This window comes from Symphodus melops (assembly GCF_947650265.1).
Source record: "Symphodus melops genome assembly, chromosome: 2".
NCBI lineage: Eukaryota > Metazoa > Chordata > Actinopteri > Labriformes > Labridae > Symphodus > Symphodus melops.
The window spans coordinates 26575223-26601779 of record NC_136692.1 but is presented as its reverse complement, the minus strand read 5'-3'; the positions used below and the strand labels follow the sequence as shown (position 1 = coordinate 26601779).

Genomic DNA, 26557 nt, shown 5'->3' with positions numbered 1-26557 from the left:
TGTGATCATTTCACCCCTTTGCTGACCTCTTTCAGAGACGCATACTGAGCCAAGATTTATAGGGATACAACAGCTTTCCATTCATGTACATATTACAAATCAACCCTTGTCTCATGGGTATGTTGACAATAGTGTAAGACGTTCTTGTCTTGTTCCTCTTTCTCAGTGTGGGATTGCAACATTTCCATGACATAGAGAAATAATTTAGCATGAATAGAAAACTTATAACTTCTGTTATCCTCTTCTGCTAACATACACTCAACATGTTGGATCCCACCATACAGAAAAAAACAGTGAAAGAAATGTAGTTGAACTATCAAAGAAATAAGATCTGTGTTGGAGAGGATATTTCAGGAGAAAGACAAAAGAATGATTCTTTTAGTGTTGCATTTGCCAAATAACTAATGATCAATTGTCATTGAAAGCCAGAGGGATTTGGGCTACTTCTAGCAGAGGATGTTTTGATTATTTATAAAGAATACATTCTTTTAAAATCTCCATCAACAGTCTTTTGATCCTTTGGGACAGCTGAAATTAGCTGCACGGCACTGACATATCAACTTTTATGTTAACTAATACTAGCTGCTAATAGATCAGTATCCAGTGTAAATAAAAGAATATCATTCATACTGAGTCATGCACCTGCCAACAGCCAATCCAATACTCTACTTCCTGTATGCTCTTATTTATGTGTTTAACAAATCCTGTGGGGAGATAAGCTGCATATTTTGCATTTTCCTACGCCAGTCGCTGACTTTCTCTGCTGTTTAGTGCTGGGTGGGTTATGTGCAAAGGGCTTTCAGAAATTTTCGATCTGCCTTCTACAACTGAACATAAAACTGACAAGCACTTTCAAACAAAACCATGAAATAAAAGGTTCTGGTCATACAATCTCAGAAAGCATTGACAACCATCATCTGACTGGGCTATATGTCTTTGGAAATGGATGCAAATGTATCAGAAGTTCCTGCGTAGCCAGTGGTTAGCTTTAAACAAATTACCACCAAGACTTCTTGGTTTCCCAAAAGAGCGACTATTGTTCTGTTTCTCATGAGTCTTTGTTCGATAGTAGTCACACAGAGGCTTCACTCAGGCTTCCTTCAGCTGTAAGCTGATTTCATTGTTATTTTCTTGCAATCAATGTTTTAAGTTTGCCAACATTTAACATCAAAAACAAGATCTGTTAAAAAATAACAATTTGGTCTGTCCTCAAGAGTGTGTTTCAGTTAGTCAGGGAATCGAAATGCTAATTGGCTTTCACAACACAGCGCAAGAAACTTGAATTGTTGGACTAATGTTGATTGTTAGCTGCACGTTATTATATCTAATAATAAAGATAAACAAATCATCCGAATACAGCCAACAGGAGACTTTTTTTCAGCTTTTTTTTTCTCCTTAAAGACTGCAAACACCAAAGCCTGCTTAGATTACAAACGTCATCAAGAACTCTTTCCAGAGCTAAAAATCCAGACGCATGAATACAGATACTACACATTTTTAGATTCTAGCAACAGAAAAGACAGCAGATGAAGCCAGAAAAGGAGCTTCAACACCACGGAGAGCTGGTAGAGCTGCAGGGACTTACAGTCAGGAACATTGACTTATATGTTCTTCATCACCTGAGTAGACTTTATCCACATCAATGACAGTTTGATCTATTCTTTTGAAATATTGAATATAGCAGCTTTTCTTTCTTTACTTTTTTTTAAGCACATCAAAACAATGTTCAGAAAAAAAAGAAAACAACTATTCACAATCAAATCCATGTTTGAAGACTTAAGTTGACTGTTACTAGTGTTATTAGAGCTGGTAAAAAGAATTCTGGGATTCTGATGTTCAGAGATTCATAACTTCCGAAAGTTATAAAATTAACCAGTTAATTTTTTGGCTAATCAGTCACTCGCTGCTACATGCTAAGGCTAGCGCTGTAACTCAATAGAATGTCAAATGGAGCAGCAACAAAGTCAGCCAGTGTGCCAGATGACTAGAGTATATCCATAAGTATGTACTCATTAAATATTGACTTTGAGAAAGGACTCCAGAATCATTTTGAATTGAAAATAGATTCTTAATGGAATCGAAACCAAAAGAGTACAAAATAAATTGTGAGACCAGCTCTACGTGTTATCGTTAGCATGTTGCTCTGAATTGTGTCATTGTATGTATGATTTCTGATAAGTTAACTTTTCTCATTTACAAACGCACAAGTATTCTGTATTTATGTAATGTTTTAATTATAATCTATCATTAAATAGTACATACATATTATACAGTGCATTGCCACAATACATTTCATGTCAGTTCAGTACAGCAGGAAGCTACTTTGTTGTTTATTTCTACTCGACGAGCCAGAAAATTAACTGAAATCATGATGGCCGAGAAAAAGAGGAGCGTGATGGCCAAGGGACCTCGGACCCTTCCTCTGCCTGCCAACAGATGACACTATGTTGTCTTCTTCATCTGTCGTTTAATTCATTAGAAGAAGATGGGAAATGAGCTCAGCTTAACAAACGGCTGTCTTCTTTAACTGTATGTGTCAGTACTATCCATCGACACCCAGTGTAGACCTTCAGCTGAGCGGTTAGGAGGAGCACTGAGAAGCTGTGAGGCCATTTCACCATTCACGTATTCATCAGGTTCAGCAGTACCTTCATCCACAAAGCCTGAACAAAATCAACTATTTGTTTATTTAAAAAACAAAAAAACAATGCTGATCCTCAGTAGTGGTACTGCCCAGGTGTTTTCAGTTGCACAGGAGGGAATATGTAGGCAAATGTTAAAAGGCAGAGAGGTACGAAGAAACAAAACAAAAAAAAAAGCATGGAATGCAAATAGCTGTCATCCAAAAACAATGTGTGAGAGGCTTCTGTGTAAGCAAACATAACGTGCACCCCAGGAGTCCAAAAGAAAAGTCTGACCTCTGAAAGCTTTCTATCAGTCAGAAAGGTTCAGAATCTTCATCTTTGGATGTCTGCTCTTTGTTGACATCCACAAAAGGCACGGAGGCAAACAGAGAAGATATATTTTCAAGTTCTTCCTCTTTTGGCCTCATCGCTCCACCCAATAACTCAATCTCTGGAAGCAAAACATCCAACAGGGACGGGTGATGAATGACTTCACTGGTGCTCTAATTCTGTCCTTTCTTCCTTCGGCACACGGTCACCCCTCACTTCCTTCTTCTTGCTCCTGCATCCCGCTGCGGTTCCTCTTCACAGCGGGTTTTCCTACCACCAGGTGAAGAAGGGTCTTCTGCTCTGGAAACTCTGCGTGTAAGACTCACTGTTGGCTCTCTGAGGCGCTCTGGCTGTTTCCACGATTACTGGAGGCATCTGGACCAGCTGCAGGGGGGTTTTAGCATCTTTCAGGGCTTGGCACAAGTTCAGGATCTTTTGGAAAAGAAAAAAGAAATGAAAACTTTATTATAATATAAACTAAACATCTTTCCATATTAAATGTTATTTTTTACAAGTACATTTCTCTATTTGAGGAGAAGAGAAAACTCACCTGCCCTCTCATTACGGCTACTTGTTTGTGAAACTGTCCTCGGTCGAAACCAGGATCTTTCTGTAAGACACAGAAAATCATAGAAATATGAAATGTATTGTCTAAAGCCACAGAGTAAGGTCTCGTCCACACGTAGGTGGGAATTTGTTTTAAAGGTTTTTCTCCTCCCGATAAAAAAATAATCCCGTCTACACGCCAAGTTAAACGCAGACTTTCCCTCTGACGCGTCACGAACATACAAAGATTGATTGAAGTCAAAAACGATGTCCTTAAAACGCAAAAAGGTTCTCGCCATTTCGATGACATACTGCCCGTTCAGGCGCCTCTGCAACTGTGTCATGTATGTGTGAGCGTATTAAACAGTGCAGTTAGCGACGTCATCACCAGCTCGGTTACTCCTGACATCACACTAACGTCATGTAAACAAAAGTGACAGCGTCGCACAATGAGGAGAAACCTGCACACGGTGTGACGTTACACTTTGCTTTCCCTGTCGACTCATAAACACCTTCAAACACAGGTTTGAAGACTTTCACCCTGGACGGTAAAAAGGTGTGTTTTTCAGTCTCCTAAAACGTGGAAAAAGCCACGTTTCCTGAAATACCCGTCTATGTGTGGACGAGGCCCGAGTCATCCCCTCTTCCATCGTGCAGTTTCACCTGTTTTCTGCATGGTTTTTTTTTTTCTGTCTTTTTCTCACATTTTGATTCCTCGCACAATTACTAAGAATGTACACGACTGATCTTTGTCATGATTTAACGTTTTCACCATCGCTAATAGGAAACAGATTAACTAGTTGGAACAAATGAGTGTTCACAGTTAAATCTTGTGTCTTAACTCGAATGGATCAGTAGGCGGGATGTAAACCTGTACTGTGCAGGGACGCCCTCTCGTAGGTTTAATACATAACCTCCCGCTCAGAGGAATGTGAAACCACAGGCAGATGGTGCACGTTCCCTTGGGCCAGATTGTGAAGTTAAATAACCCCTGTACTTGATTTGACTGTTCTCCGAGTGTTGTCACTTTGACTAGTCAACTAGCTTGAAATTAAAAGTATAATTGACAGGGAAATGAGTCCCAAGGTTTTTCCACTTGAATCTCTGTAAAACACACAATCAGAGTTTCTGCACACCTTGAATAATTCATACAAGTCCTCCTCCAGGTCTTTGATGAAGTTGGGGTCGGAGAGTTTGGGCAGCACCAACTCTCGGATTTCTTGGGAGAAAGGAACTTTGGCCTGGGAAAGCCACGCCCAGTAGAAGGGATCTGGTGATTGGACAACGAAACTGAGGCTCAATAATCAAGTACAACACTCACTGACGTAGAAAGTTAGCACGGATTAGCTCACCATCATAAATGATGAAAACAAATATAACATCATGTATCTAGTAAACAGTAGGGCTGTCCTTATTGGGCTGCGGATGTACCGTAGCTATCAACAGAGAATAGTGGGGTCCAGCCCTAATAGACAGATCCATACTAATCGGACACACTTTTGTAAAATCATGAACTGTTTCCTGAAAGCTCTCAGAGACTGAGCAGTGATTGGTTTAAAAATGTGACAGTGTGGCTGCTCACAGGCTCTCCAGGAGTCGGGGTGTTTGAGGGGGAAGGCAAGGCCGTTATCGATAGCTGCCAGTTTGATGATGGGATCCTTTACTACCACCCAGTCCGAGTCCTACAAAGATAAATAAACACATACGAAATGAAGACCTGTTCAGCCAATGCGTTCAGTGCTTTGAAAATGATCCTCATTTCTGTGCGTCTTTACCTTGTTCCCCACTGGATCCATTGGACAGTCGTACTTCAGCAACCAGTTGTCATTCCCTCGATCTAGAGCACCGTGAATAAAATTGAGGAGTTAAACAGAATTATCCGATCCAGACTGGAGTTACAGAGTTTGCACTGAGCAGGGAGACTGCATGCCTGTGTTTCTGATGATGTAATCGAGGACGACGAGTCGCTCAAACTGCAGCTGGAGCTGGCGGTTGGTATTTTCAGGCAGAGGCTCTGCTTCGAACCTCCGCAGCCAGAAGTCGGCATCTTTGTATCCGTCGACGAAGAGCTGGAAGGAGCCGACCTGGTGGAAGAGCAACAGAACACGGTCTTTATGTTAGACACAGTTTAGGTATTGTCTGGACATTATGGCATTTCAAGAGTATCTCATTGACTTGTCTCGACATATTTCCTTCTCATTGAATCAGTCACAAGACAGAACGACATAACGAGCGGAGGCAATGCTTTTTAATTGGTGGAAAATCTGCAATAACATGGTGAGCGTCAGCAGCTGTAGAGCAGAGGCGGCTGGCAGCTGCAAAAAAACAGCAGACAATGTCAGAGGCGAGAAGATAGCAGACGAGACAGGATGTGTGTGCAAATGTTGGAAGAAGACGGAGAACTGCACAAAGAGCACAACCGACGTGACGCAGCGTTGAATCGACATCATGATGAGAAGCTCCGCTCACCTCCACTCCTTTGAGAGTAAAAAACATTAAAAGCAGGTTGAGAGAGAGAGAGAGAGAGAGAGAGAGGAGAGAGAGAGAGAGAGAGAGAGAGAGAGAGAGAGAGAGAGAGAGAGAGAGAGAGAGAGAGAGAGAGAGAGAGAGAGAGAGAGAGAGAGTCTGCATGGCTGAGGGTTAAACCTGTGTCAAAGAATCCGATGTGTCTGAGAGGACCGGCCGCTCACCTATCATGACCAAACGGGCGCATGCAGGTCACCAGCCGGTCAACTGGTGCGCCTCCATTATTAACCAATAATGTCCCAGTCACTGCAAACTACTGGTTTAGTTTATCACTCCTCTGTCAGGCGTTCAAATCAAGAAAATCCAGAAATAATTCAGAGAGTCACAAAAGGCACAGAATCACTCTCAGACTGACGTGAACGGCGTCATCGTGAAAACATCTAATAGTTTGAAACTGCCCTCTTCATGGACTCACCGTTGTAATACAATTCATCACGTCAACAAAAGAGACACACGTCTATCATGAGTGGCTCTCTTCTTCTATAATCCCACACTGTTCTGCTTTGAAATCACGGTCTTCACTTTTATTTCATAAAGACGTTTGAAAGCCTGTTTTGAAAAGAGCGTTATAAATAAAGTTTTGATTAGAACAATACCTTTGGGGGCAGTCCAATCCTGTGGAAGCGCTGGCCCACCTTAGGCACCTTCTCCAGGGCGAGTCTCTTTCCTCGGGATTTCACCCGGTCTATGGCACTGTAGTTAAACGTCTCACTGGCCAGGTACACCACCTGCAGGACAACACGTTGGTTTAGACAGGGTCGGGTTTTAGTTCGTGCTCATGGAGGACGACGATCTGGCGTTGCGTGTGCTCATACTTTGGTCCGTGGAACGATGTTGAGCTCCAGTTTCTGATCGACCAGGCTGGCGCCGGCCTCCGAGAGGTAACCCTGGTTCAACACCAGGCAGTCACGACCGAAACAGCAGGGACAACAAAGCTTCTGGAGCCACTTGGTCCACTTTGGGTTGAGCTGGCCGTACGGCTCTTCGTTCTTGGGCTTGAACACGCCGATGATTTTCTGTGAAAGGACGCAGAGGGGAGATGAACGGCTGAGCTGTGCGAAGAGAAGATGATTTAAGGACAAAATTGTCATTAAGGAAAGACGCGCATCCGAGCAGCAAGTGTCTGAATCAAGCAGCTCTGAGGTCCTTCGTGGGGGCCCATAAATAACAGTTCTCGCTGTGAATGGAGATATGGGATCGGAGCCTTCGGCTTTGGAATAGGCTTGTTAAGATGTCCGATGTCCTTTATTTTTTTAAATAAGTTGCTCTGTAATATTTGGGAGATTAACAGTAATCTATTTCTTATGTACAGGGAGAAATGGTCTGTTGACATATGGAGTAAACCAGAACTAAGAACGTATCGTCTCATGACAGATCATTACAGTGTAGAAACCAAAGACAAAGATCCCTCTCTGCACACAGTCACGTTCAGGAACCTTGTCTTTAGCTTTAGAGCGCGGCAGCTTTAATCCCAGAGGAAGGCCGAGTGTGTTTGTTTCATGATGAACGTAAATATGAGATTACTTTCTGTTTTACTGTCCATTGTACAAAAACATAAAAAGCGATTTCTTTTGGTTAGACGATGGTGGAAAACTTGATTTATGTTTTAAAAAATGAATCTTTGTTGTGTCAGATGTCGTTTCAAAAGCCTGGGGAGAAAAAAAGACCGAAGACGACGTTCAAGAGTGAACTGTGACAGGAGCATGAAGGTTGTGATGTTATGAGATGTTCAACCTGAGTCTTCTGGTGTCGTATAAGAAGCATGAGGTTTGGGCAGATTTGCGTGCGTGACACGAAAACAAATTCAATTATCGTCATCATGTCATAAAATTACATCTTCAACACAGAAGAACGTTAGACACTGTTGAACCACGCTCAATGAAATCAATCGAAGGCGGCTGTTCAAAGCAGAACTACCATCCGTCCTCGAGTGGATGAGTGTCTGTTTAAAAAAAAAAAGACATTGTTTTGTCACCATGTGACTTTAAAGGAGTATATAGAAAATCACATGTTGCGTTACGCCAGTCTGACACTGACACACACACACACACAAACCGATTACAACATGAAACTCGGTCACTGAAGAGAATTATACACTCACAGAGAAGTAGCACATGACCACTAAGCACACTGGTGACTAACTAAAGAAACTGGCTGTGTGTGTGAAGGTGTGTGAGGGCTAATAATAACCTCACACTCCAAAAAAAAAAAAAACGCTTTTCTGTTACTTTAATGTTTCTGTCAAATGTGGCTTCAAGGCTGACACTTTCCTCCTTCAAACAGACTCAAAGTCAGAGGAGATATGAGGGAAGAAGCATCAAGCCAGTTTCAAGAAGAAACTTCCTTCTTTATTCTAGAAAAAAAAAAACGTGCTTCACAAAACTGACAGTGAGTAGGCATATTGATATGCTGTGGCTTGATGGTTATATCTGAACTGAACAAAGTTTGCTGCATTCAACAGACATGTTGAGGAGATCACAAAGACGTGAACGATCACAGCGACTGATCGGTCGTGCGCAGCGTGTTCGATCAGCTTCGACACTTTGATCTTTGCTCAGACTCGCACCACCTGCTGACACAATGACTGACTGACACCTGTCTTATCGGGTGACCCTGTTGTTTGTGATGACGTCACACTGACCGCTGGGCAGACTACCTGCTCAGCACGAGGGGTCTGACAGGACCGTTAACATGGCAGCACCGCTACTTCAAAGTGATGAGAGAAAAGGGGGGGGGGGGGGGGGGGGCTTTATCGAAAGTTTAAACGAGCAAAAAGTGAATATTATGTTCATGACGTGTTTAAAGACATGCACTTAGTGAGGTGTGGTGACAGCTACGTAGAACTAATATGTGCTCTGTGACGGTTTGGTTTTGATTGACAGGAGGACCAAACAAGATTATTTCACTTGGCAGATCAAAGAAGTTGCTTAATTTTTTTAAAACTTTTTTTAAAATATCGTTATGAATATGTTAAAAACCCGAAGATGTAGGCACATGTTGTGTTATGACCTATTTGCTAAGTCATCATCACAGGCCTTAACTGTGATGGACACACTGTAAATAAAAGCGTCCAGGAGGAAATGTGACACACACATTACAGCAGATTAAAGTCAGCAGCTCCTCTTACCCCCCGTGAGTCTTTGACAAAATAGCTTCCACTGGAGCCCTGGTAGATCCTCTCTGGGTAGATCCCCTCCTCGATGGCCCTCTCGGCCTTTCGGATGATCTCTCTGAACTCGGGATCCTCCGGGAACTCGTTCTTGTGCGGCTCCCGCGGCGAGCTCCCACGATCCCGATCCAGAAGTGGCTGCCTCTCCCGGCTCAGCCCCGGACTGCCTGCGGGGATACGGACCACCGAGCCCGGTGTGTTCCCAAAGGCGCCCCGGGGGCTGGTGGGCTCTGTGGGACAGTAGCTAAATTCACCAGAGTCCCGGAGCGGAGAGACAAGCGGACTCGTCTCGTCCATGATGCTTTGTGTTTGTGGGTGAGGAGTGTTGTTTACCCCTCTAAGATAAAGAGCAGATAGACACAGGTTCTATATTTTTACAGGGGCAAAGAAAGAGGGACGGCTGTTCTGTTGGCTAACACTGACGACGGCTAACAAGGAAACACAGGAGGGAGGAAGAAATCAGATGACTATCAGCTTCCGGGAAGAGGCGGTACCTGTTGAGTGTTTTGTTCTGGAGCCAATCAGCGTTCAAACAACACTCACAACAACCCAATCCGTAGCGGTGATTGGACCCTCCCACGGAAGACATTTGAACCAATCAATGAACTCCATATTAAAAAAAACTGTTGATTCCTTTACTTGCACTTTTAAACTGGTTTAAAAAATATTTACAGTCTAAGGTTAAAGCACCCCCCCCCCAACAGTCTTCAAACCAAAATTCAAAACTTCCACGAATTGATTTCTCTAAAATAATCAATGACCAGATCATGTCATGTTACTAGGTAAGCTTAGGGGACTTCTTTAATGTCAGCAAGACACAGTCGGCTCATGCTTGATTCTTTTTTCACTTAATAATAAAACAAATATTTTAATTCATATTTGACAGTGGTGTACTCCACTTAACAATAAAACAAATTCACTTTTTTTCTGCGCCTGTTAATCTGTTGGCTTTATGGCCTACAGTACATAAAATAATTATCTTGGAGAGCTTTCTTCCAGTGTGCATAAAGCCAAACAAACCCTGTGACGTACGCTGACAAACTGCTGTGGTATTGATGTTGAAAACAGAGATTTCATTTCCTGATAAAACAGCAAAGATTCCTCAGTCTTATAGCCTACAGTCCACAGCAGAACAGATACCGAAGCTGACGCTGACAGTGAGGAAGTTCAGTGACTCTTGAGTTGTTTTTTTTCTCTCACCATTTCTGCTACACTTCACCTCACTAATCCAGTGCACACAGCGCCACAGGAGCCGCATTCGTCAAAAGAGCTGTCAATCATGGCGTTCATCGGGCCTACACTTTTATAGCATCAATTAACTAATTAAAGATAAACTTTTGAGAAAAACGAACCTGCAGGTTTGAATTTTTTGTTTGAACCATATCTTATCTGTTAACATAGAGGAGTGGGTAAGTATAACTTTTACTGCAGTCAGTCAGCAGGGGGAGCTATACAACTTTTGGCTTGACGTGAGGTGATGTTGTTCTCCATATTATTTTCATGAATATGTATGTCTATTATCGTTCTAATAATTTGTTTGATATTCAGGAAATGATCATCAATATGACAACACGACAGATTGCTGACTACTGGTTCGCATTAGACTGTAAATTCATACAGATTGTTTGTGTCGTTTAAAACATCAGTTTTTTTCATGAAGTTGGGTGAACCCGTATTTCACTATTGTGATCGTTTATGATTCTGTGTTCATGTAAAGAGTAGATGTTGCTCTGTGATGTGCTGACGCGTTGAACCTGCAGGATGCACTGGTGGCTGCGCGGACGTGCCGCTGTGCGCATCCTCCTGCCTCCCTCCTCCTCCATCGCTCACAGCTCGATCTCTGATTGGTAGAAACCAGCAGGAAGAGAGCTCTGCTCGGGTGGTGAGATCTGTCAAGTTCGGACAGACAGACCAGCGAACTCCACGAACCTTTTGCTGACACACACTGTGCCTCCAGATCAACAAAAATACTGCGCCATCTTCTTCTTCGCCGTATTTCTCTTTGCGGCGAAATCCGGACAAGTCTGCGGACCTTGCATTATAAGAACTTCAAGTTACTCCAAGTTTCCCGGAAATACAGCTCAGAGGACATTTGTGTGAGGATGGCTGCGTACAAGCTCGTCCTGATCCGCCATGGAGAGAGCTGCTGGAACCAGGAGAACCGATTCTGTGGCTGGTTCGACGCAGACCTGAGTGAGACCGGGGAGCAGGAGGCGAGGAGAGGAGGACAGGCTCTGAAAGGTACCACACAATGTCACGTTGTCTAATCGGGCTTTCTGTCGGTCATTGGATTATGCTTCTGCAAGTCAGTGCTTATGCAACTGGAAGAAACAGGTAGTTGGCCTACTGCGACATCCAAACAGCCAGCAGCAGGAAGAGAGAGAGAGAGAGAGAGAGGGATGAATGTGATTAAATCAAAGTCTTTATTTGGCTTAAGGCCTCCCTTGTGTCATTAGTGGCCGGGCCATTGTTGGAGGGTTTGGATGCAGCCAATGGTTTCATGATGAGTTTAGCATGGATCAAACATCCTTTGCCAAACGTGTTTTCCAATTCAAGCCCATCATGTCCCACTCAGCAGTCCACTCAGTGCTGAGGTATGAACTTGTGCTCACCTTAACCATCTCCTGTACAAAAAAAAAAGAGAGAAATTCTTATTTCCACGACTTCATTTCCTCTAAAATAACTTTAGAATCAAAGACAGTTTGGGGGAAGTCCTGATGTATCATTCAGACAGATATCAACCATATGACATACGATTAAAGCTCCAGTGGGCACTGTTATAAAACAGCCTGCAATTAATGCTGATACATGTGCATGACCTTCAAAACTCGACTAGACCATCAGAAAGACTATTTATTTACTTATTTATATTTTATTATTATAAAAGTGGATTATCGTAGAAACATGATGGGTGTCAGACAAAATAGTTAGCTGCATGCTGAAGTAACAGCCCTTTGCTCTATTTAATGAGTAGCAGAGATAATGAGTAGGCCCAATGTGTGTGTTTTTTTAATCAGGAAACACTACTTACAAATTTACAGGACCAGATCAGCAAATAAATCCACATAGTGTGCAGGGGTAGCCAAAATAGACATAAACTGGAGCTTTAAGCTAATGCTTTTATTCCAACTAACTTGGTTTTTGATCCTGTAGTAAAACCAAAAAAATGCAAGAATCGTGCATGATCGTCAGCTTCATATCCAGAAAGATTTCACTGGTATGAAGGGATCCTTGACAAAGGTCCCAGTCCTGTTCCCACATGCTGCATTCGTTTCTTTAAGAATGCACAAGGTAGTTGTTTTTTTTTCATCACAGAACATGTTAGTACATGAACCTGATTAAAATAGGCACTCAGGTGCTGTGAGAGGGAAGCAGTTACAGAAAATACTATATTTACACAAAACATGATCAGAACCATAGACAGCTGCTACCTCACTGCAGCAACAACAGCACATCTAAAGAAATGTCATCTGATGACATCAACTACAAATTTAGATTACAATTAGTTTGTTTTGAGGGATAATAAATGTAAATGTATCCAAGTATTACTGTGGTTGCTTAGGGAAGCATTCTTGTTAGGTTAAGCCCTCATTATTCATTATTCAAGTTCTTTCATGTCGGGCTTTCATACATCCAGAAAACTCTTAAAAAACTGATATTGTTCACAGCCAAGTCAGGAGAATATCCAAAGCACTTTTCCTAAAATGATCTAGAAAGTTTCAGGAGTGAATATGTGAAAACACATATACACCATACACCATGTTTGTTTTCTGTGAACCAAAAAGCTACATCCTGCAAGTACTGGTGAACATTCACAATACTCTCTATCCCCTGTCCTTTCTGTGACTCACTTCAGACGCTGGCTATGAATTCGATGTTTGCTACACGTCCGTCCTTAAGAGGGCCATACGTACCCTGTGGTTTGTTCTGGACAGCATCGACCAGATGTGGCTGCCTGTCCACAGGACCTGGCGTCTCAATGAGCGCCACTACGGTGGCCTGACTGGTCTCAACAAGGCAGAAACAGCTGCTAAACATGGAGAGGCCCAGGTGAAGATCTGGAGGCGCTCCTTCGACACTCCTCCCCCACCCATGGATGAGGAGCATGACTACTATCAGAACATAAGCAAGGTGAAACTACAGGAGTCAACACTGTCTTTCACTTTCACAAACGCATGCATCTTTATTTCTTTGTTTTAAGCCCAAATGGCTGAAACACTACTTTAACTTTCTCTCACTTTGTAGGACCGGCGCTATGCCGACCTGACAGAAGACCAGCTTCCCAGCTGTGAGAGCCTCAAGGACACCATCGCTCGGGCTCTACCCTTCTGGGAGGCAGAGATCGTTCCTCAGATCAAAGAGGGAAAGAGGGTGCTGATTGCTGCCCACGGCAACAGTCTCCGGGGCATCGTCAAGCACCTCGAGGGTAAGAGACTAAACAGAGACTATCATGAGGCGAAGGTTTTTATTCTTTGTTCGATTCTGCATCGTTCACATTAATTGATAAGTTTTATATAACACAAACCTTCCTATAAATAGGGTTATTTTTTTGCAAAACCGTAGCTTCAACTATTTTTAAACTCTGTGTTTTATATAAAGATAGTTTAAGTTTTCCAACAATGAACTTTGGGAGAGTGAAAGGTTTTGATTTCAGTGACTAAAAATGTTATGTGGGACTGTGACTGTGGTTAGTTAATTTGTCCTAAAATGTTTCTCTCATTTTAAAATGTGGTGTCATTATACAGTTTAAACCAGGCTAATCATGGAGGACTATCCATTAGTTCACATTTTTTTAAAGTTTTTTTTCTTTTTCTTAGGGATGTCAGAGGAAGCCATCATGGAGCTGAACCTGCCGACAGGGATCCCAATCGTGTACGAGTTGGACAAGAACTTGAAGCCTTTAGGACCCATGCAATTCCTGGGCGATGAGGAGACAGTCAAAAAGGCCATGGAAGCTGTGGCTGCTCAGGGCAAAGTCAAGAAATAGACCCCAGTCCCTACGCACACACACCTCCCACCTCCCCATCATGGATGGCCGAGTACAGATCACACATGCGCTGTTTGGTTTTCAAGTTATTTCAAGGTCATTAACTGATACCGTCATCCCAGAGTCGGGCACACAGATACACAATATGCACTTTTATTTTCTCATTTGGCAGCCATCACACACACAAACACAATGTTTTTGAATTTATTTAAATCTGTCATCCTTTAACATACAGTTAATCCTTAGAGAACATGTACCTGATGCAGTATAATTTAAGCACTGACCAAAATGAAAATGTACGGATCAGCCAAAAAGAAGCAAACATAGCGAACATATTCCAAGTATTCCCTCCTCTTTATGACCAGTGTGTGTAAGTGAAGCTCAGTGGGAAAAGTAGATCCTATAAAGTGTTACACTGGCTGTTGTAAAAGGGCCGCGTTTATATGCTCTGCACTGCTGATTTTTGTTTGATGTTGCATTGTGAGAAGTAGAATAAATAAATATTGCATTGTGTGATAAAACCTGTTTTGTGTGTTTAATGTTATTTTTCATTATTACTTTCCATCATATGTCCTAATGAATAATCAGGCAATAAATCAGGCATCTTTAAAATAAAAATGTATACAATGTAGTTTCAGAGTGTCGCTCATAAAAAATGTATCACTTGGTATTTACGATTGCTGTTGAGATTGGAGTGCTTTCCAAAATATAAAGTCACTAAATTTAAAACGATTTTATACCCTCAGCTTTGACAAACTCTCTCTGGCCTTCATAATAGTAAGATATTGATATGATTACATTTTCTCAACTAAAATTGACAAATGCCAAATTACAAAAAAAATCGAAGTATCTTTTGCTAAATCTAAAGTATATATTCATAATATTTTTATATATTTAAAATGTAATTGTCTGTTGATGTTGACATGAGGCATTCTTACGTAATGTAAACGTGCCCATGTGTGCCTCAACAAACATGGCGGACACAGCAATCCTTCTTCCAGTTCCGGTCTACATGAGGCCGGCCAATCAAAATCCACTAAAGCCCTTCGTACCGTCCAATCGGCGGACACTCATCTCTTCTCGCAAAGATGTCGCCTATGAAGCTGTGTGTTCCAGGTAAGTCCCTGAAATGTTGGACTTACTACAGTTTAGAGTGAAGTTTTACTCGACTTTTTCCGCATTTTGTCCCTTTGTACCTATTATGGCTAATGTTGACGTCGTCGCGTTGCTAGGAAACCCAGCCACACTGCAGTTAGATAGTGTAAACGGTGTGAAAGGTGAATTATTTTCATCTACCATGTGTGCGCTTTAACTCCGCGTTGATCAGCACATTTGACGTATTTACTCACAGTTTAGTTACAAACATGTTCTATAAATTGTACGTTTTGAATCCTGACTTGAGGTATTTTCAGTTCGGTTTCTCGTACAGTGTCGTGTATTTGTGCAGAGCTGTTAGTTTCAAACTTTTACTTTCCGCAGCAGGTTTCCTCTCCTGCCCTGCCCATCGCCTCAGGCACACAGCAGCATTCCTTCGCTCACTTGTTTTCACTCACACATGTGAAATCCTCTCTTTAATCATGTGGTGTGTCTAGGAAACGTCAAACTAACACGTTGCATACATAGAATAGTTAGTGTGAAGGTTACCTGCGGACTGTGGTAGTAATGGGTGTTGTGAGGCCATGAAGTTTACTGCGTCTTGTAAATATGTTGTTCAGCAGCAGGAGATATTTGTGGGTAATTCTAGAGTCACAATTCATCCCCTTTGATGAAGGACTACGTTTGGTTTATTTTTTTCATGAAAAACACATTAGTTGTAGAAGAAGAAGGGCTGTATTGAGTGACCTTAACTCCTCTTGTTTTTATTCTCCAAAGTAAAACTGTGACTAGTGCTACACTTGTATGGAGTTTTTAATAAAACTTGAAGTCTTAGTGTCAGATCAACTTACCTGCTGTCAAGCAAGCAGATAACAGCCTAAACAAGAAGGGACACTTATGGGGAAATGACGTTTTCTTTTGTAAAATAAGTGTGTTTTTGTTGTCCTAAGATCCTCTGGTATTTATTGTCACACACAAGTGAATTATCTAATTCCAATTTTAGCATTCATAGGTTCACTTTCAGGACAAACACACAGTAGATAAAGTTCCTCTCCAACACTGCTTATGTATTTCCCCTCCTTGTGTGTCTCTCCAGGTGACAAGCTGTGCAACGTAGAAGACTGCATTCCTGGCACGGGAGTATACCTGCGGCATGGCTACATATACTCGTCTCTGGCAGGCTACGTGCTGAGGAAAAATGAGGGAGAGGAGGTGAGGAGTGCGGTGGGTTGGAGAGAGGTGGGAGCAAAGCTGCAGATGCTTTCAGGCTTGTAGGGGAACCAGAGTAAAAGAATTACGCAACGTTTGTGAATGTGCCTGAACCAAAAAAGGTGTGTTCAGTGTCTATGATGAAATATGACTATCATGTCACCACGTGACAAGTCGCTCCTTCAGGCTGTTTTGGATTTCAGTCATGAAACCTGATCTGTGCATTTGTGACGTTTTAATACATGTGATTTTTGTGTCACTTTCTAGTTACCCGTGATCTCCGTGGTGAGGGAAACAGAGACGCAACTACTACCAGATGTAGGAGCAATAGTCACCTGTAAGGTATGCTACGCTATCAGATGCTATTTTTCTACTCTGAGCTGATCTGCGTCGGGCGTCAGTTTTATGAAGAGGTGTTTTTTCTTAAGTTTTAAGTGTTCTTTGCTTTGGCAGGTTACAAGCATCAACCCCAGATTTGCAAAGGTGCACATCCTTTATGTGGGCTCCACACCGCTGAAGGACCGCTTCAGAGGGACGATAAGGTAACGCCACGATAACTCTATCTCCTTGTTGTCACACTAGCATGTGTGTCTGTGTCTGTCTGAATATATGGAGCTCCTGCTGAGCTCCATTTGGCTGAACGCCAAAACGTTATAAAAGTTCAGAGTTGGGCATCAATATTATGCTGTTGCGAAATCAATGTGAACGTACAAGACGTGACGACAGCTGAGCTAAGTTAGCGAGCAGACCGATAATGGCTTCTGTGTTGCGTCATATTTGTCCAAAAACTGAGCCTGTTTCTTCTGACTCTACAGGAAAGAAGATGTTCGTGCCACAGAGAAGGACAAGGTGTGTTTATATTCACAGATTCAACCAGTTTTTTTTTTTGTTTTTTTTTCCTGAAGATCCTTTTTTCTTTCTGATGAAAGCTGACAAGCTTTATTTGAACCGTCTCTCTGTGCTCACAGGTGGAGACATACAAAAGCTTCAGACCTGGTGACATCGTCTTGGCAAAAGTCGTATCCTTCAGCTGCCCTTGAAGGGAAAAAAACATGAACATAGTTTTGAGTTACAGAAAACATTCAGTTCAAATATCTACTTTTATTTATTTTCCCCCCCAGAATATCCAAACCTCGCAACTAAGAACTCAGTCCCAGAGAAGTCTGTTATCATGATCTCTGAGGATTATTTTCATATCTCAGTTACTTGTAAATACAGGCTGCAAACATTCTGTGGATGTCCACTGAGGTGCAAGCTGTCGACTTTTTTGTTTTTGTTTTGTCAACCCTTGACCTGTGAATGTCAGATTTCTCTCGGAGACGTGCAGTCTAACTACCTGCTGACAACAGCGGAGAACGAGCTGGGCGTGGTGGTGGCACACAGTGAAGCAGGTAACTAAACGGCGTCTTCTTTCTTTTTAACAGTGACAGACTAGGCGACTCAGTATATTTCAACATGTAGTGTTAGATCCCGTTTGAACACAAGGTGGTGCAAGAGACAGGAGTGTGCACCATGAACCTGAAGGAGGCCCATTTCACTGGGACAGCAGCACCCAGTAGTTTGTATAGTGAGTTATATTTATCACACCTGAGCAGACAAACATCCATACATTTAAGTGACTCTGTTGTCCTGTGATAACGAGTCATTTCAAGTCGTTTCCTCCTCATCTCGATGTGTTACTCTCATATCCACAGAGCTGCAGAAGCCAAGTGATCCAGGTATCACAGACGAGTTTTGTTATTATCCATCTATTATGATACAAAGTTATAACGAGAAAAACAAGCAAAGATCTGGTCAAAACACCTTTAATTCATGTGAGACCAGACAGACCTTGTTATGTTGAGATATGAGATTTGAGTAAACCTGCATAAATGATTATAAAGGAACAAATGAAATGTGTTGATCTATATCCGTGTGGGGCGTCTGATCAATCTTTGACCAAATCAGCAGCTTGGTTTTCGTTGTTGCTATGTGAAGAGGACTTGATTTAGTTGTGGTGCATTAGAACGATCACTGAAATGATTTTCTCCAGTAAATTGACATGATGGAAGTGCACATAAAAGTTGTGCAGAAGAGCATCTACACAAGTCTCATTCTCCCCACGCTCCTGAACCCCCCCCCCCCCCCCCCCCCCCCTCCATCTGACAGGAGTCGGGAGTGTTTGTGTGCAAACAGCTTTCAGGCAAAGAAGTTTTATGTCTCTCCCTAAAAGATAATGACTGACAAAGATCCTCTGACTCTCGTGATCCAGGTGCTCAGATGGTTCCTATCAGCTGGTGTGAGATGCAGTGCCCACGAACGCACGCCAAGGAGTTCCGCAAAGTCGCACGAGTGCAGCCGGAGTACTTGCAGGCGTGAGAGCCTCGCAGCTTCTCTCTCTCTCCCACAAGGAACACACAGCTTCCCTTCCCTTCTCTCCCCAGCTGCCGCCCAGTCGCCTCTCGACTCTGTTACAGATGTTTTTAAAGAGACGGCACGACGTGCACAATGTTGGCGACTTCTGTTTCATCTCGTACTGTTTTTTTTTTTTTCTCCCTTAGCGGCTGTCCACCTGCACATTGTGTCAGCTTTAGATTGTGCTAGCCTGGAAACAGAAGCAGACCAAAAAGCCAAATTGTCAGGACATATTCCAGGGAAGGTAGCTGCTGCTGTAAAGGCATTTTGAAGTCAAACCGACAAGCTACAAGTGGCTTCAAAGTTGTCTGTACAATTGTTTTTAACTGATGAGAAAAGTTGAATCGGTGCTCCTCCAGGGTCTTTCAATGCAGGGATCGTTCTGTCCAAAAAGATAAAAGCATCAGACGTTCACCTTTTAAAGAGAAGCTGTTTTCACTGACAGTTCAAAGTATTATGGCGGATCAGGTCTGTCGAAGGATGATCATTGGTGCATGTTTCTAGCTGTGTAACACACACATATGGTCGTATTAAGGAACAATCCAGTCCAAAGGCAGTGAGTGTTTTTGGTCTCTAATGAGGACTGCTGGCTGTAAAACACGTCATGTTTTTTTTGATACCTTGGTCTTAGATGTGATGAAACCATTTTCATCTCTGGTTTCAGCTTCTCTGTTCTCTTTTAAGACTATTCCAGTTTTTCGATACCATCTTTAGAGACGTTCGAAAGGAGAACGACTGAGCGAGAGCCCGATGTTCAATCCAAATAACAGTACAGCTGCTGCACAGGGAATATTGAAGTAGGTGGAGGTAGTCGAGTATTTCTGTTTTGTTTGTTTTCCAACTTATGAGCCATCGATGAGAAAGCAGAGATGTTTCCACGTTCTCTTTAAAGTGTACTTTGATTTCTTTTTTCCTGTTTCTCATCTTCCAGCAGAGGTGATTCATGTGCAAGATTGGAATAAAATAACTATCGAAACCACTGACTGATGTAAGCTCTTAATTTCTGTGTAGCACTGATGAGAAATAACTTTTGAATTCAGTTATGAAAACTTGAAATCAGTCTTCACACAGCTGAACCACTTGAGGCTAGCTCCAGGAACGCCATCTTTACAGCCTGGTACGAAACACTAAATAGGTGTGATTAGTTATTTGACATATGGGCACACGCTGCACAGGGCCTGGTCTATTGATATGTACAGTCTATGATCAGGACTATGTTGCTTTAAGTGCTCCAATTCCCCCTGGTACACTTGGAAAGGGTGTTCTTGGACAGGGGACAGTTCAAGCATGAGCACATGGACTGTCTTCATTTTCAAAGGGGGCTTGTTCTGGCTGTATCAGACTAAAATGACTCAAAAGTCAATAAAGTAGCCTTCATGTTCTGTGTCTGATGTGCGTACGCAAACTCCACCGCCTGTTCCTTAACTGAGCAGGCTTCATAATTACGTGAAGCCATGAGTGTGTTGTCTCAGAGGTTACCGTTGTCAGACACGGTTCCTCCTGGAGCAGCGTGAGTGCAGGCCGGGAGGGGACACAGGCGACACAGAACTGAAGTAAAAGGATGACGTTATGTTCGACAGTCCAGTTTTAAAAGAATTCAGATTTTTAATGTACAGTATGTACAAACGGCATTCAAAGTCATCGTTTATATTCAGGATGTAGAAGTAGTCGGCTGTGAGCGGAGTTTCCTACGAACCTGAGAGAACTTTGTGAATCTACAGTTAAAACTACACAAACAAAAAAAACAGCAACATTTGAGCAACTACAAACACTTCAATCATCAAAGCGAATGGATCTAGACGCATTGATATCAATGGCGAACTTCTTGTTGGACGGTGCTGAGAACCCGAGTCCTGCTCCCTTGTTATTAAAGTCCACTCTGCGCGACTGAGCGCGTTCAAACTGTCCCAGAAGCCCCTGCTGCAACTTTTGCTGTGCGTCCTTCCCCAGAGCCATGTTTGCTTCCCCGGTGCTCCCTGAAGCCGGCTGGAAACTCTTTTTGAAGCCGCCCATTAATCGGAGGAACTTCTGCTGCTGTTCCGAGTTGTCGAACTGTGCCGTGCTCCATTGACCAAAACCCTGAAAAAACAGAGACACGGTGGACAAATGTTCAAAACGACAACGTAAAAAGGTAGAATATGCAAAAGCTTGTTGTTCTCAGCTCTGTGTTCACACTGACAGGACGGCGTTCCATTCAGCTCGTTTGGAAAGCCTAAATGTTCAAAAACCCTGTAAAAGTGGATTTTCCATACGTCCCCTTTAAGGTCGGGGGTTCGATCCCCAGCTCCTGAAAGCCCATGTCTGATGAGTCCTCGGGAGAAGACTCTTAACCCTAAGTTGCTCCTGCTGCTTCGTCAGCTGAGTGAATGTGTATGAGTGTATTAGTGAGTACTGATGGTCACTTTACAGAGCAGCCTCTGCCATCAGTGTGTGAATGTGGTGTGAGTGGGTAGGTGTGACCCGCGGTGTGAAAGTGCTCGGAGGAGACAGAAGACGAGAGAAGCGCCACACAAGTCCGCGTACCATTTAACAAACTTTGTGCTGATTTCACACATGGAGCGAGTGTTTACTCAGCACGCCTGTGAAAACAGTTGTATAATACTCTGCGGCGTTTCTAAAGTCGGGGAAAAGAACACTGATGATGACAGCACGGGGACTAATTTTAGAAAAAGAGCTCCGTTTTGTAGACTTGAAGTTTAATGGATCAGAAGAAGTGACATTTCAAATCAAGGGACATATTTAGGGTAGGTTCTGTTGACTGAAGTTGCTTTTCTGTTGCTTTATGGAGAAGGCAGGATGTTGCCCTAAAATAGCCCCCAGGATTTGTTATATTGTTAAAAGGCCCTTTGGTCCTCTACAACAGAAAAGGCATTAGAGAGTTTTAACAGTTTGAGAGAAACAAAAATACTGACCGCAGGTTTGGTTGTTTTTTTAGGTTGAGACGCCTCGTCAACGTCCATTTGCAAAGCCTGCCTTCTCTCCTGTGACAAAAACAGAGAACACATTTCATGAAACTGTTCTGCTCATAAAAACACTGAAGTGATATCAAACATGTTCTTCATTTGGTCAAGAGCAGCATAAGAGGATGGACAGATCTGTTGGATGGACATCTGTTTATAACGTACGGACACTGTTTCCAGGTTTTATGCTACGCTATGCTAAACAGCGGTTTGCAGTAGCTCACGAAAGCTACGTTTACATGTCAGGCAAACGTGACCCAAATATATTAGACAGTTTTAACATCACAGGCCACATGGAATCTGAAACCAGAGCAGCTCGATCCAGGTCAGAAAGAACACATGCAAGCCTTGAGGGACAGTCGTCACATTTCTTCACAGGGAGGGTCAGAGTGGGAGTCTCTCACACTTAATGATAACAAACATGGAGGACAGCTGTGGTGGAGTAAGTCAGACCTGCGGTGTCAGACTTTAAAGTATGCAGGGTGACACTTCTGTGCAAGCGGAATGCGAGGAGTCGTACGTTGACCAGCCTGGTGTTTGGTGCAGTTTTAAAGAAAAGACTTTTGCGCGAAGGAGGGTTGTGCACGTTTAGTCGACTTAACAGTTAAACGTTGTAACTTTCATTAGTTGGCACCAGAATTTCTAGTCAGTTAAAAGAATTATCAACACTTTGCTGTTAAGCTCAAATTGCAAAGCAGCCACTAGCAGGGGCTGTGGGGGGCGCTCTACTACCCAGATGTGAACAAGCACAGTGAACCAATCTCATCCCATTGGAGCTCCGCAGTTTGGCAGTATTTTGATACCACGAGCATGTGGAGGTAAAGAACTCGGCCGACACCACTGATCTTTAGACTAGTCGTTAGATAGATTTGATATTTCCGTTTAACCGCTCGTAACATGACGATTTCAAACATGCCGTCAAGTTCAGGACTGTGAGCGCTTCATTCGGTAAGTCTGATACAGGCCACATTAAAACAATCATGTGAACAGCCTCTCCCTTCACCATTCACTGGGAACAGTCCAGTCCGAGTCTGAAGCTCCATTCAGAGCTGCAACTAAACATCCCTCATCTTCAGTCTGGCCCAGTAAAGTCATTCAAACTGACTTATTCTTCGTTTTCTCTGACTTCACTTTTCTCTCCCTCTCTCTCTTTTCTTTATTTTGTCTTCCATCTTTGCAAATGTGTTTCTTTAACTTTCCACATTGTTGATGATCTCTTTTTTCACAACTGTCTATTTTATCCTCCAACACTGTGTTGTGTATACTTTACATTGGACCTAAACCTGAGTGGTGTAGTCCTTCTACAGACTAGTTTATGCTTCCGCGTCGACGATGTAGACCCGACGGCATTCGTAGTTCTGCGTCGAGGGAACGCATTGCTCTGCAATACACCGCCAAGCTGCTAGTGGGGCGGGGCTGTGTCTTTGTGTGGTTGTTGCGGAGGTCCTTAAACCTCTTCATGCATTCAACGACGTCCAATCCCGTGTTTTTTTTCTTCCTCTTACATTTCCCTGCAGGAATTATTCGCCATTTGGCGGTCTTGACAGTGTTTTGATGATAAGCTGTGGAGGTGGTCGTATTTTCTGACCTCTTCGATTATTCGTGTTGTTGTGACCGGAAAGCAACGTTCTGAGCGGACAAATCACAGTCGAGGCGCAGTCAGGATTTTTTGGAGGTGCACGTAGGCCTACGGCGTAGGGTCGCCGTCGACGCCATAGCTACGCCGTCGACTGATACAGTCGAAGCACAAACTATGCTTCAGCGTGTGCTTAAGAAAAACAACCCGTTTATAATGTTTCATCGCTTTGTTCCTTCATACGTTGGTTTCGTCTGAGGTCCAAACTGAACCATTTTCATGCTGCGACACTGAAATGAGAATTAAGGCACGCAGTGTGAGTGTACTGTCAAATGACGGACGAATCATGACGGCCATGTTTACCTGGTTTATGGTCACCTCATCAGTATTTCCAGATTTGGCTGACAGAAAGACCACATCTGTTTTGGGTTCCTCCTGAAACACAAACGAGGTTCAACCCTGTGGGGAAAAATAAAACATCCGAGGCCTGCTTGTGACGCTTCTTACAATAGATACTCACATGTTCGTCTATCACCTCTTCTTTTATTTTCTTCTTTTTTACATCCTGCGTTTCCTCCTTAACGGCGCTCTGCTTCCTTTTCTTTTTTTTACTTGCATCCTCACTCTGCTTCTCAGCGTCTTCATGCTCGACCTCGAGTTGTTCTCTCTTCTTCCTTTTCTTCTTCTTCGGCTCAGTCTCCTCTTCTTCCCTAACCTCCAAAGAAGCTTTCCTGCCCTTCTTTTTTCCCCCGTTTATCTTCAGCTCCACTTTCTCCTCCTTAAAAACGACAGTCTGGCTCCCTGTGGATTTCTCTTTCTTTTTGACGATATCGTCTACGTTCACTTTGCTTGTTTGGTTTTTGCCTTTGATCTGAGGGGTTCCTGTTTGGTTTCCCTCTGGTTTCTTTTTCTTCTTCTTCACTTTTAGCTCTTCAACCTCAACACTCTCCGTCGCCAGTGTTTCTACCTTCACTACATCCTCAGCCACTTTTGTTGTAACTTTTTTGTTCTTTTTGTTTACACTGTTTTCCTCCTCAGTTGTGGCCATCTTGCCCTTTGTGGTTTTAGTTTTCTTCTTCTTTTCTTTAACTTGTTCCTCCGGGTCTGTGCCTTCAACTAAAACACTGTTTTTTTCCTTCTTTGGCAGCTTGTCCTTCTTCACCACCTCTTTTAGCTTTGAATGTTCTAAGTTAACTTGTTCAGACTTGTTTTTTACTTTCGTCTGTTTCTTTACTCTCTGCTCCACTTCTTCTTCTTTTATTGAACTCTCTACAGTTTCCACTGGGTTCTCGTCATCAGCCGGCTTCTTCTTCTTCTCTTTCCTAACACCTTTGTCATTTTCACTCTTGACATCAGAGGCGTCAGCATCGTTCAGAGGTGCTGTGACAGTTTTACTCTTCTTTTTTTTCTTCTTCTCCTCCTTTCCAACATCTCCATTTAAAGGCTCAACATCCATCACTATTGCTTTCACCTTTTTACTCGTCTTCTTTTCTTTTTTCACCTCTGCTAGGCTCGCGTCATCAACGGTGCATTTGTTGGTTTCAGGCAGAGATGTCGGTTCTTTCTTCCGTTTCTTCTTCACAACTTTTTCCTCACTTCTGTCATCTTCCACCTTCACTTTCATCCTTTCCGCTGACCCCTCGACAGCAGCAGACCTTAAGCTTGTCTGTTGAGAGCACAACATAAACTCTAATATGTCTTTTGGTATTAAGGTCAAGAGGTGGAATAAAAGAAACAATCACTTACCAAAGGTTTGTCAGGCTGCTCGGGCTGGGACTGCTGATCAATTTCTCTTTGCAGGGTAAGTCGCTTTGCCTGCAGGAAACGGGCAGACTGGTTTAAAAGCTCACCAGAGAAGAAAAGCATGATCAAAATAATTACTTACATCTGTGCACCATATAGGTTTGACACTTCAAAATCTGCATGTGTGAAAGTTTTATACAGTAAAATACAACTTCTGGTTTGTACATTCTTAGTTCCATGCTTAAAAAAATCTAAACAAAAAGACAAACTTTTTGCCACTCTCTGGTTTGTAAACCTACTTGAAGTGTTTGTTTTTACCACACCATCACATTACAATCTATAGACAATCATTCCGTAAAAACAAGGACTTCAATCCTCATAGCTGAAAACCTTTGTTTCCACTCAAAGAGGCTAATATCTGAAGTACCTGATCAAAGATGATCTCTCTGGACGAAGCTACACCCTTTTCAGCGACGAAAACCACGTCGTCCTCATCTGAATCCGTCTGAAACATGAGATGAAAACACGTGAAAATCATCAATATTCCTGTTTTTAATGCTCAATGATGAAACTGACGCGTATTATTCGGTACATCCACTTAAAAGCAGCTTTTGTACATTAAAAACTTTACTTTTTTTCCCAGGTAGAGCAGATTTGCTTTTTGAATGAAGCACTCATGGTAACCTTTGCTAGCTGGCTTGCTAACACAAGTTAGCCATTGTAAGACTCATAAAGGATCCAAACAGTAAGAACGGCACCGACACTTTTTTTAATCATAGATGCACAACGTACTTTTATTTAAATTGAACGGTCTACTCACTTTGTAACCGACGATTACACGATTCACGTGGGTACCTGAGTGCTGCTTTCTAAACCCGGAAGTAATCTCCCTTCTTCCTGTTAGCTACGTAAGCGTCAGTGGCAACCAGAGACTGTAAACGAAACTTTCCGAAGTATGCCGAGCTGAGCCGAAGTAACAGCCAGCCCCATTGTGTTCATATTATGATAGTACTTTCTTTTTCTATAATATTGCTAATTGTCTTTTCATTAAATATGTGAAAGCTTGTGCTAACATAGAGCTAACGCTAAATGTCCTCTTTGTTGAAACCTAATATTGACACAATATACCTGATAATAAGAAGCCTCTATTCAAATAAACGATATCTAAAAGTGAGTTTGTTCCTTTAAAGCAAACTAAAAACATCTTTTTGCGCAAGATTTTTGTTTGGTTTTAATTGTTTTAGGGTGTTAACTTTGTATATTTAATTTTTTTGTCATAAGCCTTCGTTTTATGTGTAATACCTTCTTGTCTCGTATTCTCTTACATTATGTCATTGTTGTATCAGCTTTGTTGTTTTTCTGTTTTAAAGCACATTGAATCTACGCATGTTGTATGAA

General features: G+C 42.5%; 4 protein-coding genes across 5 annotated transcripts; 2 read left to right on the top strand and 2 right to left on the bottom strand.

The window, feature by feature from the left end:
* Positions 1 to 2210: 2210 nt before the first annotated feature.
* Positions 2211 to 9712, bottom strand: pi4k2a (phosphatidylinositol 4-kinase type 2 alpha). The gene is made up of 9 exons (XM_079336775.1): positions 9154 to 9712; positions 6842 to 7042; positions 6623 to 6754; positions 5431 to 5584; positions 5276 to 5337; positions 5083 to 5182; positions 4637 to 4770; positions 3505 to 3564; positions 2211 to 3386 (listed from the first exon to the last, which is right to left on the bottom strand). Exons 1-9 carry the CDS (start codon positions 9490 to 9492, stop codon positions 3225 to 3227), a joined length of 1344 nt encoding a protein of 447 aa, XP_079192901.1. The 5' UTR covers positions 9493 to 9712; the 3' UTR covers positions 2211 to 3224.
* Positions 9713 to 11019: 1307 nt separating this feature from the next.
* On the top strand, positions 11020 to 14778 carry pgam1b (phosphoglycerate mutase 1b). The gene is made up of 4 exons (XM_079336833.1): positions 11020 to 11436; positions 13052 to 13326; positions 13441 to 13621; positions 14013 to 14778. The coding sequence occupies exons 1-4, from the start codon at positions 11298 to 11300 to the stop codon at positions 14180 to 14182; spliced, it is 765 nt and encodes a 254-aa protein (XP_079192959.1). The 5' UTR covers positions 11020 to 11297; the 3' UTR covers positions 14183 to 14778.
* A 412-nt stretch (positions 14779 to 15190) lies between these two features.
* exosc1 (exosome component 1) lies at positions 15191 to 18983 on the top strand. Of its 2 annotated transcripts, none has more exons than XM_079336837.1 (8): positions 15191 to 15298; positions 16374 to 16489; positions 16754 to 16828; positions 16940 to 17028; positions 17302 to 17335; positions 17455 to 17505; positions 17793 to 17877; positions 18738 to 18983. In XM_079336837.1, the coding sequence occupies exons 1-8, from the start codon at positions 15271 to 15273 to the stop codon at positions 18842 to 18844; spliced, it is 585 nt and encodes a 194-aa protein (XP_079192963.1). In that variant the 5' UTR covers positions 15191 to 15270; the 3' UTR covers positions 18845 to 18983. The 2 variants fall into 2 exon arrangements, with proteins under 2 accessions (XP_079192963.1, XP_079192962.1); XM_079336836.1 differs by lacking the exon at positions 15191 to 15298 and adding an exon at positions 15315 to 15459.
* Positions 18984 to 20460: 1477 nt separating this feature from the next.
* On the bottom strand, positions 20461 to 26114 carry knop1 (lysine-rich nucleolar protein 1). Its single transcript, XM_079336745.1, has 7 exons — positions 25980 to 26114; positions 25587 to 25664; positions 25163 to 25231; positions 23937 to 25082; positions 23780 to 23851; positions 21793 to 21861; positions 20461 to 20959 (listed from the first exon to the last, which is right to left on the bottom strand). Exons 4-7 carry the CDS (start codon positions 25038 to 25040, stop codon positions 20654 to 20656), a joined length of 1551 nt encoding a protein of 516 aa, XP_079192871.1. The 5' UTR covers positions 25041 to 25082; positions 25163 to 25231; positions 25587 to 25664; positions 25980 to 26114; the 3' UTR covers positions 20461 to 20653.
* Between the last annotated feature and the right edge of the window lie 443 nt (positions 26115 to 26557).